At 35.9% G+C, this 13,059-nt stretch overlaps 1 protein-coding gene and 1 long non-coding RNA gene across 5 annotated transcripts in view; both read right to left on the reverse strand.

Moving 5' to 3' along the window:
• Nucleotides 1-3,551, reverse strand: part of LOC141493044 (uncharacterized) — an 89,051-nt gene extending 85,500 nt beyond the window's left edge. For 2 of the 4 annotated variants that reach the window (XM_074193885.1, XM_074193886.1), the window contains exon 1: nt 3,149-3,550. In XM_074193885.1, the coding sequence (XP_074049986.1) occupies nt 3,149-3,409 (261 nt within the window). In that variant the 5' untranslated portion in view covers nt 3,410-3,550. Of the gene's footprint in view, nt 1-3,148 lie in introns of all 4 variants that reach the window. The other 2 variants (XM_074193884.1, XM_074193887.1) reach the window with 2 other exon arrangements.
• Nucleotides 3,552-12,300: 8,749 nt separating this feature from the next.
• LOC141493046 (uncharacterized) overlaps nt 12,301-13,059 on the reverse strand; it is a 75,318-nt gene continuing 74,559 nt past the window's right edge. The window contains exon 4 of the long non-coding RNA XR_012470104.1: nt 12,301-12,535. This is a non-coding gene — a long non-coding RNA (uncharacterized LOC141493046). The remainder of the gene's footprint in view (nt 12,536-13,059) is intronic.

Here is a 13,059-nt window from a genome sequence, read left to right on the forward strand (position 1 = left end):
TACAAAACTACTACCCAAAATGGTCCTGGATTTGGGTCAAAAGACCTCATCCTGGATTTCTCATTTATTATTTGTGTGACTTTAGACAAGATACTCAAGCTCTTTGGCTCTCAGTTTTTCTTATGGAAAAAGAGGGAAAGTGATATGAATCCTTAAAATCTCTTCCAATTCTCAATCCTAGACCAGAACAAATGGTCAAGAAATGTAGAAATCTTAGCCAAAGCTGAGACTATAAACTTAGAATTTCATTGTCAGCTAACTCAGACAGGATTGGGAAACAAAGTTTGGGAAGAAAGTTCTAACCCAGAATTATTGCAAACTATAGATCTGAGGATACTGCCTATACCAATGAAATGAAATAAGTATTAAAGTATGTTTTCTTGAAATGATTCAGTTTTTAAAAGTATTTAAGTACCTACCCATATGCCATGCAAGGTACTGTCCCAGGTGCTAAGTTTACCAAGAGTTTTTTAAAAAATAGCCTCTACCCTCTGGAAATTTAGATTACTTAAGATACAACATGTAAGCAATTTAGTCAAATGTAAGATCATTTGAAAGGAGAGTGCAACAACTAGAGGATTAAGAAAGGTCTCCAGAGATTCTAAGATATAGAAATGAGAAAGTAATATATTTTAAGCATGTGGGAAAACATTTAAAGGATAAAGGAGACAATAAAGAGTCAAAAGTCTGAAATTATAAACCTGAATAGTTGATTTGTAGTAAAAGTCCTTACAAAACCAAACAAAGCTTATATCCTAAAGAGTGGAACAGAAAGAACGTATTCTTTCTTCCTATATTCTCTTTCCCCCAGCATCTTGTGCAACAATGAATGAAAATATTTGGGGGAAGAGGTGGTGGGTGCCAGCGGAGGGTACCATTGGGTTAAGCCTTCAACTTGCTGGGAGATTAATCTGTGCAGCTCCAATAAATGGAACCACATCCTTCTCCTTTCCTACTCATCTTGCCATGAGATTCTTATTGGTTTCAATCTTTTTGATGAAAAAAAGGCAGGTACATATAAATTCAGTTTAATTTCAGAGACAAATTATGATGCAATAAAGTTTGCATTTGCCTTTGAAAGAATTATTAAACATGAACAAGCTAAGGAAGGACTGTTGGTGAACTTTTATGAATTTGGGTTTTTTTAAAAAGTTGGATATTATTCACAAAAAATCTATATCTATCTGTAGATATGCTAGATGCTAAAATGCTAAACAGAAATTTGCATTTATCACATTTAAAAATTATTAATTATTAATTAAACTGAATTTAAAATAAGCAAGCACACTGCTTTTCAGCATAGTTGCATTAAAGTAAAATATTTTTCTCCACTTTAGTTGTTTGTGTAAGTGTGCTAATATATAGTAGTATTTATTCTAAGAGGAAACTTCTTCATATAGCACATTTGTAGTTGTCGCTATATCCATTAAACAATGTTCATGTACTTAACTGTAGCAGAAAGGATCATTTTCCTACACCTGCTACACATTTAATGTGGTTGGTAACTATGTTAGCTGTTAGTTGCTTCTTCTAGAGGCTTGTCTCTCCATTTGAAGTTATGTATCAATACTTCCGTTTATATTAAATCATCTCTCTTACTACTTGCTCTCAGCTGCTGTCCCTTCTCAAAGAGTTAACAGTGCTATCTAACCTCCTCAGACTTCAATACATCTTTCCATTGTTTTCCTCTTTTTTTTCCCCCTGTTTACTTTGTTTTTACTTTCTGTTTTTTCCCCAGTTTACTTTGTAGTTCATATTACTTCAGTTCAGCATACAACTGCCTGGGTACGATCATTGTCACCCAACCTGTCTGACCCATTGGAAAAAAGTTGAAATAACAAAGGCTTCACATTGATGTTGGGGGAATTTGTGGTGCCACCATAAAGATGAGTGTTCTTTGACAGTGAAAAACTCACAACTAGCCCTGGAGTTGGAAAAGCTCAAGATTTTTATTTTATAAGCCTGCAAAGTTTACCAGATTAAGCCTTTTTCTTGGAGAGAGACAATAAGTTGTTTGAGGACAGGCTGAAAAACAAATGTTTAGGTGAGAATGTCTGAGGAAAAAAAAGGAAGAAAAGCAACCATAAGAGCTGGTTGGGCTTAGACTCAAATGAGTCTGGCTTCAAGGAGAGTGCAGGTCAAATTTTTAGCATCTTACCCGCTTCCTGTGCAGGGAAGAGTCAGGGAAAAGTAAGGAAAAGGGGGAATCGCGCTTCCTCTATGTGATTGAGGTCAGGTCCCCATTCTGAGAAGCAGGAAGCTGGGGGAGGGAGTAGAAGGATGGGCTGAGGAGACTTTAGTCTTGGAGAACTTACCTTTAACAAAAAAGGAGGAAATTTACATCTGATTAGGTCCCACCACTGCCAAGGGAGCCCTTAGAAAAAACATCAGACAGGCACAAATAACATTTTCTTAATATCAAAAACTAGATAGATATTTCTCCTTCTACAATGTCCTTTGTGTGCAATACTAGAATTTTATCCCTAGTAAATAAAAGGATCTTTAAGTTTCCTCTTTGGTCTAATATAGCAGTTCTTTTTCTATCTGGTCAACCCAGAAAAAAAGTTTTGGGACACCCTGCTACCACTGGTATTTATGTTTCCTTGAATTAGAATAGGAGGAAAAAGTGGAGGAAAAGTTGGAGTGGTACAAGGAGGAAGAGGTAGAAAAAGATGAGCCAGAAGAGGGGAGGGGGTGGAGAAAGAGGAGTACAAGAGAAAGGTCATGGAGGGGGGAGAAAATGGGGAAAGGAATAGAGAGGGGAAAGAGGAGAGATTGAAGGAAGTGGGAGAAAGGTAGAGGAAGAAAAGAGTTGGAGTAGAGGATGAAGAAGGGGGCCAAGGTGGTGGGGGAAGGAGAAAGGAGAAGAGGGAAGAGAAGGGGGGGGCAGGAAAGAGGAAAAGAGATGGAAGAAGAAAACAGACCAAGGAAAAGGTGGAGGAAGAGGAAATGGGGGGCTATGGAGGAGGAAAGAAAGGGAAGTGATGGGAGAGAGAGAAGAGGAAAAGGAGGAGGAAGAAGAGATAGAGGGAAGTGGAGGGTCCAAAGGAGGAGGAGGAGGGAGGGAGGGAAGAGTCAAAACGGAGAGAGGAGATGCTGAGGGGAAAGGGTCAGGCCAGGCACATGGAGGTGGAGTCACGCCAGTTACCTTTAACCAGGACTTGGTTTGCTCACTGGCTATGGCTTTGTGCAAGGCTTTACACCCCGACTCCTGAAGATGAGCCAAGGTCGTCGAGGGGGCTGACTTCACTGTTTTCTCCACATTCTGAAAGAGAGGGGGAACGGGCAACGGAGAGGAGGACGAGGGGGCCGGGGTCGCCGACGGTGGTGAGGGAAAAACCAGGACTGGGGACATGAAGGACGCCATGGTTTTGAAATGGTGGGAGAGTTGCTGTTGAGACTGCAACATTGAGATGCCAGAAGATTCCTCTGCCCTCCCTCAAACACGCTTCCCGCTGGGTCGGCTTGGGAGTCAAAGCCTGCCCGCCGCGTCACAGAGGGTTGGGAGTCGGGCCAGGGAAAAGTGAGAAGATGGCTTGGGGCAGTGGGTCACGGGCAGACTCTGCCAGTGTGCCCCAGGGCAGAGTCCCGGGAGATGTGAGAAAGCGCCTCAGCTAATAGCCAAAGAAAGAAAAGTCCCCATCCTTCTACGTAGCCTACCCAGATCAGTTCAAATGCCATTTGCCAGCCACTTCTGTTACACAGCAAGAGGCACACATTTGGATCAGAGTGCCAGATGTGGGGTTGTGACTTGAATTTGAAACCGAGGGGCTCCATGCCTCAGTTTCCTCATCTGTAAACTGGAGACAGGGGTAGGTGGATGAATTAGACGACCTCTAAATCCTTTTACACTCCTAAATCTGTTCCTCTTTTTATGACTTTCCAACAATTTGATAAAATCTTTTAACATAATAAAGCCTTTGGCAAATTTTCATTTCATTTTAACTTTCCAGTTTATTAACCAGGGAAAAGAAGCAGGGTGAGCAATATAAAAAAGCACTGGATTTGGAATTAAGAGGACCTTGTTTCTGTTTCTTCTTATCTGTGTGATAAGTGAGATATAAGCATTCTGGTTCTCAGGTTCCATTTAATACAGATTTTTTGTCACACCACTTTTCACTTTCACTTTTTGACGCCTTCATTCTTCACTGAATATAGGCTAGAACTCAGGAGATCCTGTTAAGGATTTTCAACCAAGTTAATCCTTACTTGGAGCTAGGAAACCTAGATTCCACCCCTCATCTGAAGCCATTTTCCAGATATTAGCTATGTGTTCTTGGATAATGCGATTAATCTAATGAACCTTAATTTCCTCATTCACAAAATAGAATTAATAATATTTGAACTTCTCTTAAGGAGCTGTTGTGAAGAGCATATCAGATAATGAAAGCGTGAAATGTTGTAATTGTTTTATATATATATATTACATACATATACACACACACACATATATATATAGAATAAAAGCTTTAAGATTTACAAAACATTTTATACATTAGCTGTTAATAAAAATAAAAGTCTCATTCCCTTCACTAAAGTCCTGCTCCAGTGTCTCTGGGATATAGAGCTGATCTTTTCAGTTTGCCAAATCTAACTGGTTTTATTGTTTATTTATTTATTCACTTATTATATTTAAGATTTAAGTCGAAAGGTACCTGAAAGGTATGCTTTGATTTTATAGAAAAGTACACTTTCATTTTATAGATAGGGAAATTGGGCCAGGTTAATTAAAGTGATATAGGTCATGAGCCACAGGGCCTAGATCCTTTTAGATTCAATACTCTTTCCACTGCAAAACTCTGCTTTCTTAAAGTTATAACAGCACAATGCAACCAATGGCCAAAAATAAACAAAACAAAACCAACTCTAAACACAAGCAGGCATGAATTGTCATCTCAACATCAACCTAGTTAAATTCAAAGAAATCATCTCTAAGTGCTGATTTGATTTTTGATGGTAAAACTTATACAGCCATCTAGCACTGCAAAGAAAGATTTATAGATTCTGAGAATTCTGGAGCTGAAAGGAATCTGCACATTTTTCTAGTAATTTACAACCTCAGTTTAAAGATGAGGAAACTGAGGCTGAGTGATGCTGTAAACTGCTCAGGATTTGATCACAAACAATTCATGGCATAGCCAGGACTAAAATGTCTTTTGACTTTTTTTTCACAGAAATATTTGTCCTTTTCAAATGTAAAATACATCGCTCATTCATTTATCATGTAGGGAAAAATCCTCTTTCATCTATTGTTTTCTACTAACTTACTAATTAGTTGGAATTGCATATAGCTCTGCTGCATTTTCTCCCTCTTCTACCAGTATCTCTTGTAGGTTCGAATTGTTTTAAGGGTTAGAATCTTTCCTAAACTTTTAGTTCAGAAGATATATGTTTATTTGTTCATAAGTTTTAGTTTTTACCAACAAACCAAATGATATATTCAGTTCATAACAAAGTCTTGTTAATTTTGAAAGAGGAAATTAAGGTTCATTAGGTTAATTGACTTATCTAAGAATACATATCTAACATCTAGATTAATTAGTAAATAAAGTAATAATAGAAATTTTGAGATTAATTCCTCACAAATACATTCAAATTCAGCAAGATAAATTAACTTTATTTTAGGTTTTGGGTTTTTTTTTTTGGCAAGGCAATACGGTTAAGTGGCTTGCCCAAGGCCACACAGCTAGGTAATTACTAAGTGTCTGATACCGGATTTGAACTCAGTTACTCCTGACTCCAGGTCCGGTGCTCTATCCACTGCACCACCTAGCCGCTCCAAGATAAATTAACTCTCATGGACAATAGTGACATATGTACAGGGCACCTTTCTGAAAGGGATCATGGGAGAATAAGAATAGACAAGGGTAACTCACACACCCGGTGCTATAAAGATGCTGACACCTTCTATTAATGTCATTTTACCCTGTTCTCTCCTGGGCCTGCTCTGATCTGAGCACTGCTTTCCAATTGGTCATCTCCAGATGTTTTCGGGATCACCTATGGAATTCAGTGCCACTGACCTCTTTGCTGTTCCTTGCATAATACAGCAAATATCCCACCTCTAGATTTCCATTCCCAGAATTCTGTCCCTCCTTGCCTCTGCCTTCTGGTTCCCTTTTCCTTTGGGTTTCAGCTAAAATCCCAATCTTTTATATACATATAGATTGGTGTGTGTGTGTATGTGTGTGTGTGTGCATGAAAATAAATATAAAAGGATATGTGTGTATATATATATATTATTTTTATTTATGTGTTTATATATTATTTCCCCCATTGGAATTTAAAGTTTCTTGAGAGCAGGAAATGCTTTTTTTGCTTTTCTTTGTATTCCTAGTACTTAATACAGGCATATAGTAGAAGCTTAATACATGATTGTTGGCTATTACCTAAAGGTTATATTCACTATACTTGCTGTGTGTACAGTAGCTCCCGTAAAACCTTTTCTAGCTACTTCCACTATCCCCCAGGGGAAGCTATAGTTAAAAAGCCTTCTTTTCTTTTAGTGACCTCCTTCTTCAACTTCCAAAGCCAAGGAAGGAATGTAGTCTTCATTTGAGGGACTTTTTTAGTGCCACCTGCATTTTCTCTTCATTCACTGGAGTGTGCTGAGATGTGTAATCCTCTCTAAAGCAGAGAATAGAGAAAGTCCTCTAGTATCATTCTCAGCAAGTAGCAAGAAAGCTCTCAACACAGTGTATTACAATTTTCTCCAATCAGTATTCTCAATCAATAGGGTTTGTATCATTTTTCAATCCATTTCTTACAATCATTGTCTATGAAGATGTCCACAGCATTTCAATCAACTTTCATTTAGTGGTTTTTTTGAATTTCTTAGGGAGGAAATTACAATTATTCTGAATCATTTAATAATTGATTCAATTCTGTAACTGGCCCCATGCTATTTCACTGGCCCATTTTGTCAAGCCACATTTCTCTGTTATTGACTCAGCCCAGGGATGCAGTCAAAGATGCAGTTGAAAGGACAAGTTATATGCTCTGGGTCTATGACTTCTCTGCCAGGAAGTGGGCAATCTGCTTCATCATCATCATCTCTTGTCTTCTTAACAAGACTTCTCTCCAATAATGACTATAAAATTCTATGTCCTCTTTTCATTTTTTTAATGGAAATCAATTTTTTTCTTGCCTCAGCCTAGGCTGTGAATCTTCTCTTCAGTCAGTCTGTGGAAGGAAACCAATGCTGATATTGGTTTTGCTTTCTGACCTCTTTATGGAATTCTGTTAACTGCCTCCTTTCTTCGGAGCTCTACTCTGCTGAACTACTTTTTACTACTGTCCCCTGAATCTCTGTTAATTTTCACCAAAATTATGATCAGAAAATTCATTTTAACATTTAGCATATCCCTTTGCTGATCCCTTTGCATAATCCCTTTGCTCTAATAGAAAAAAGATGGAGATAATATGATAGGAAAATCATTTTAGGCACCCTTCCTTTACCCAGAAGCCTCTCTGTTGTATGCAAATAGAGACTATTGTGCTGGTAAAAGAATTCCCAGAGTGGCTTCTGACCTTTCTCTTATTTTCCCAGAAAGATGTCTCTACTTTGGGAACTCATAAATTCTGTTGTAAAGGAACTCATTTTTTCCTTCACTTTTGGTAGTAGAATTTTGTTCTGTGGAATATGGTTTTAAATAAGTAGATGTATGCCAGAGTCATTATAATTCTTTTTGTTGTCTACTATGTTATGTATCTTTGTTCATTTGGAGTAGTATTTGTTGTAAGATCTGATTTTCACTTCATTGCATTTTTCTCTTTAAAATAATTAACATGTCTGAACACTGCCCTTCATTAGGCATGATAGAGTCAAAATTTTTTAAATGTTATAAAGGGGATTCTAGTGACTAATTAGAAAATAATTTTCTTGGAAATGCTGGAGAAATTGAAATGAGACATTTTTAGAGGTATCCTTCTTTAAAATTTATTTTATTTTTATTATTTTTTTGCAAGGCAATAGGGTTAAATGACTTGCTCAAGCTAGGTAACACAGCTAGGTAATTATTAAGTGTCTGAGGTCAGATTTGAACTCAGGTCCTCTTGACTCCAGGAGGACCTGGTGCTCTATCCACCACACCACCTAGCTATCCCACCCCAGAGACATTCTTATTGTCCTTTGTAATTTGAAACTCCTGATTCTTTTATCTGATTTGTGATATAATTACTACCAGAAGAATCGAAAGGGTTCAGACTAATGCATTGGGAGAAGACAATTTAAGAAAAGGTAAATTGGCTTAACATAGCATTGCAGTAACTAAAGCATTTCTTGCATATACTGACAAATATTTATACCTGACCAAGGGTTACACTAATGAACTATCCCTAAGGTGTTGCTGATAACTTTAAAATGATGTGAATATGCTAAGCCTGAGGTGCTATGCATACTTGTTGGTCAGTCCCCACCACTAAAACTCTATAAAAATGAGACCTCTAAACTCCTGCCTCATTCCCAGCCCTCTTCTACCTGTTACAGGTTCATGCTACCCAAATGCCCCCTTATAATTTGGGATTGCCCAAGTGACTCTCAGTGCTCCTCCCCTTCCCCACATTCTCTTCTCTACTGCTACCTCCCTCCATCATCCAATTCCTCCATCCCCATGAGGTCTTCATTTCTATACTCTCTTTACCTTATTAAAGTGTGATTGATGCATTGCTCTTCGCTTACTGTATTGTGGTCTTTTCCCATGGGCAGTCCAAAAAAAATCTCTATGCCTGTCCCCACCTCAACCTGAAGGAATCCCCTAGTGATGCCATTCCTTTAGTCATAAACTGGGAGCACCATTACTGAGACCAAACATTACTCACAGCCACACATACTTATTAATAATCATCATGGTGTGATGAAATCATGGGTAGAAAGCAAGGATATGTCCTGTCCCCAAGAGAATTTTTCCTTTACTTGGGTCACAAATTAATTCCAGCAATTGGCAATTCAATAATAATTCTGACAACTGCCTCTCTCTCTCATGAGGTTGCCATGAAGAGGTACTTTATAACCTTAAATAACAAATTGTCAGCATAGACCCACCCCTTCTCTTTCCTCCAAAACCTTGTATGTGCACATATATATATATATATATATATATATATACACACACATACATACATGTATATATATATGTATATAGTATATGCTTTCATATGTGTATACTTACATGCTTTCCCCAGATAGAATACAAACTATCTGTATGAAGGGATTGTTCCATTTTGGTCTATGTATCCCTAGAGTCCAATACAGTTTCCTGCTTATAGTAGAGATTTAATGAATGCTTATTTGATTACTGTCATTGATGCTCAAATGACTAAAATATTTATGTCAATTTTTAGCATCAATCATTGCCCAGTGATTTCCTCAGTATGGGAACTCCTTCCATTAGATTGCTATTTAGAGACCTGCTTGAGATTTAGAGGTTAAGTGATTTATCCATGGTCATAAAACTAGCAATTGTCAGAGCTTAGATTTGAAATTAGGTTTTCCTTTATATATTAGTTTTTTCTTTATATAATATTAGTTTTTTCTTTCCAAATCCACATCCAGTCATTTTGACCCTAGTTTTATTTAAAGTCCATTTAAAATTTTTTTTTCTCCATCAAGTTATAACCTCAGTAAACAAGACTATATTATAATAATATCATCCTGGAATAGGCAGCTGGTAATAAAATGGATACAGTGTGGGGCCTGGAGTCAGGAAGACCTGAGTTCAAATATGACTTTACTTACCAGCTAGGTAACCCTGGGCAAGTTCATTAACCTTTGTTTGCCTAAGTTTTTTCAACTTTAAAGTGAATCTAAGATTAGCACCTACCTCACAGGGTTGATATATGGGTTTCAAATGAGATAATACTTGTAAGAAACAAGCACAGTGGTTGACATGTAATAGGAACTATGTAAATTCTTATTACTTTTCCTATTTCTTTGTTAGAAAAGGTTGTCTTTAAAACTGTTGTAATTTTTTGAAAGGACTAGCAATTATAACTTTACTTCTCTACCATTTGCCAACATTAAATTTTTGGACACAAATATACCCAGTGTAAGCTAACTGCAGGACTCTTGCTGCCTTGATTTTCTTTAATAGCAAAAGTGAAAGAAGTTTTAGCTTTTCTTTCTTTCAATTTGAATTATTCATCATTAGTTTCATATATATATATATATGTATAGTAAGTTCTGGGAATAAAAGTTTGAATAAACATAATATTTCATGCATTAAAAGTATTTTATAGGTATTAATTTCATTTGATTTTCATAATAGCCCAGTGAGATAATAAGAATGATTATGCCATTTTCAGATGATCAAACTGAGGGAGATACAGTAATTTATACTTTAAAACTAGCTAATAACAGAGTCACAACTCATTTATCTGTTGATTCATAAATATTTATTAAATTATTTTTAAATCTATATTACTGAAATAGTTATGGATATCATTCTCTTGTTTCAACTTATTTTCATCTTGTAAAAGTTCATACAAATATTCCTATATTTTCCTGAAATTCTCACATCCATCTTTTCTTTTTGCACAATATTATAAAACTTAAGTTTTTTTTAGTTATTTCCCAATCAATAGGTACAAATTGTGTTTTCAGTTCTTTGCTAAAAACAATGAATGCTACTATGAGTATGTTGGCATACATTACATTTTTTTGGCTTTAGCTTCCTTAGAGGTGTTTTGACTAGATCAGGAGATATTGGGGGCTGAATCAGAAATCAAACTCTGAGCACTTCAAAAACCAGAGAAGGGTCTTCCTCAGATCCCTTCATGTATACCTTGACAGATATGATATGATATCGCTATCAGATGTCTTTGCATGATTGTTTTTCTTTGTCACAAGGGAAAGTTCAATATGAAAGATAAGTAGGAAATGACTGTGAAATAAGGACAAAAGGCATCAAGAATATATATGTATGAGTATATAAATGTATAATCATATATGTTAAAAATTTTTAATAAATGTTTACAATGTATAAGGTACAGGTCTTCTGACCTCTAGTCTTATGATCTTTCTACAATGCTATGTAGCCCTTATGACATGAAGTAATATTTTTATGATAGATATCTTAGTAAATCATTCTAATATAATCAATGTTGGAAAAATGACAACTCTCTTGATTACAAAAAATAATTCAGTTGGAACCATACATTTGCTTTTAATTTTCTGCACATGTTTTATGATATTTCTACTGAAGGAAATCGACAATATCAGAGGTGTCAAACATGCAGCACCTGCCAATACCACTCTGGGATATAGCCAGAACCAGATTAAAATGTATGTGGGAGACTTGCTATGAAAATGCCATCATACTATTTTTTACTTTAAAATTTTTTCCTTGTGATTTTTCCCTTTTAATGATTTTTCTTTTATAGCATGACAAATAGAAATATGTTTAATATGATTGTGTATGTTTAACTTAAAAATGTATGTTGGAAATATAAAGCAAATAAAAATACATTACCAGATAATGTTATATTTTAAAACGAAGTCAATATACTACTCAAAGGGATCCTTATGTTTAGATTTGTGGCCTCCATTTCTGTTTAAAAAATCCTGAAATACATTATTGCATTTGTCAAATTGGAACATATCTGATCTGTTCAATTCAATTCAATATGTATCAATAATTGCTTGTATTGAATCCATTGATCAGGACGTTGGGCTGTTGTTAAACTCTAATACATCTTATAGCCAAATACATTATAGACTAAGTAGTGTCTTTTGAGTTATCTGGCAGAAAAAATATGACCTGATTGCTATCATCAACTTGATGATAATCGTCTGCCTACTTAAGTTAAGGTAGACTGCTCCTCTAATAGTAGCTAGCACCAAATCCATCCTGAAAGCCTCTCCAGCTTGAAAATATCTTTACCTAATTGTTTTCTTCGGCATAAAGGAGAGCTCAGTTTTTCAATTCATATTCAAATGGTCTCCATAAATTTGACTCCACTGAGTAAAAGCCCATGGTTATCTGTATGCCAAAGTGAGCAAGCAGAGAACAGCTGGTAGAATGGAGAATAATCATCACAACAGTAGCTAATATTTATGTAGTACTTGAAGATTTGTAAAGCATATAGGTTACATCATCCTCACAGCAACTCTGGAGATGGATGTAATATTATTTTTTCCACTTTTACAAAATTAGGACTTAAAGGGGGTTGGTAGTTAAATGACTGTCTAGGTTTACACAGCTATTAATCTCTGAAGCTGAATTATAATCTTATGAAACATTTATAAACAAACAGGCTAAATCCCAGATGAATTACAAATAATCATTAGAGGGAAGACATAGCAAGAGGAAAAGAAGGCTTTTACTTTGAATAAGACAAAACAGCTGATGACCTCTTTTCCATCACTTCTGAATTTCTTCTTTTTCCAAGAGCTGGCGTTTTATTTCTCAGTCTTACAGCAGTTTCCTCAGATGTAAAATGCAGGTCTTTTCACCATCAGTACAGCTTGTTCCATTAATAGCAGAGCAGTTTTTAGCAAAAGGTTTGCAAACTACGTAGGAGGTGAGTTTTAGAGAGACTAAAGAAGAGAAAAAAACCCTTTAATAATAATCCACACATACATATTTAGAATTTCAAGATTATGAAATAACTTCTTTTACAATAATTTTGTGAGGTAAGTGATACAAGTATCTTTATACCCATTTTACAAAAGAGGAACAAAGGCATTGTGAAGCAACTATAAAGTCAAGTTTTCTTATCATTAGACCAGTGCTTTTTCTCTTATGCTTGATTGATATCATAGGTGACAGTGGACCTGGAATCAAGAAAATTTGAATTCAAATGCTCTCAAATTGTTTTATAACCCTGGGAAAGTCACATTTCCTCTGTCTATTTCAGTTTCTTCAACTGTAAAACTGGGATAATAATAGTAGCTACTTTCCAGAATTATTTTGGGGATCAAATGAGATAATATTAATAAAGTGTTTAGCCTAGTGTTTGGAAGTCAGTAGATTTTTAATAAATATTGATCAAATCAAGTATTGATTTTCTATTTGATTTAATTCTCTAAGTGCCTGAGTTAAATTTCTTTGTCTCAGGTTC

The sequence above is a fragment of the Macrotis lagotis genome, chromosome 7, assembly GCF_037893015.1.
Source record: "Macrotis lagotis isolate mMagLag1 chromosome 7, bilby.v1.9.chrom.fasta, whole genome shotgun sequence".
In the NCBI taxonomy this organism is placed as follows: Eukaryota; Metazoa; Chordata; class Mammalia; order Peramelemorphia; family Peramelidae; genus Macrotis; species Macrotis lagotis.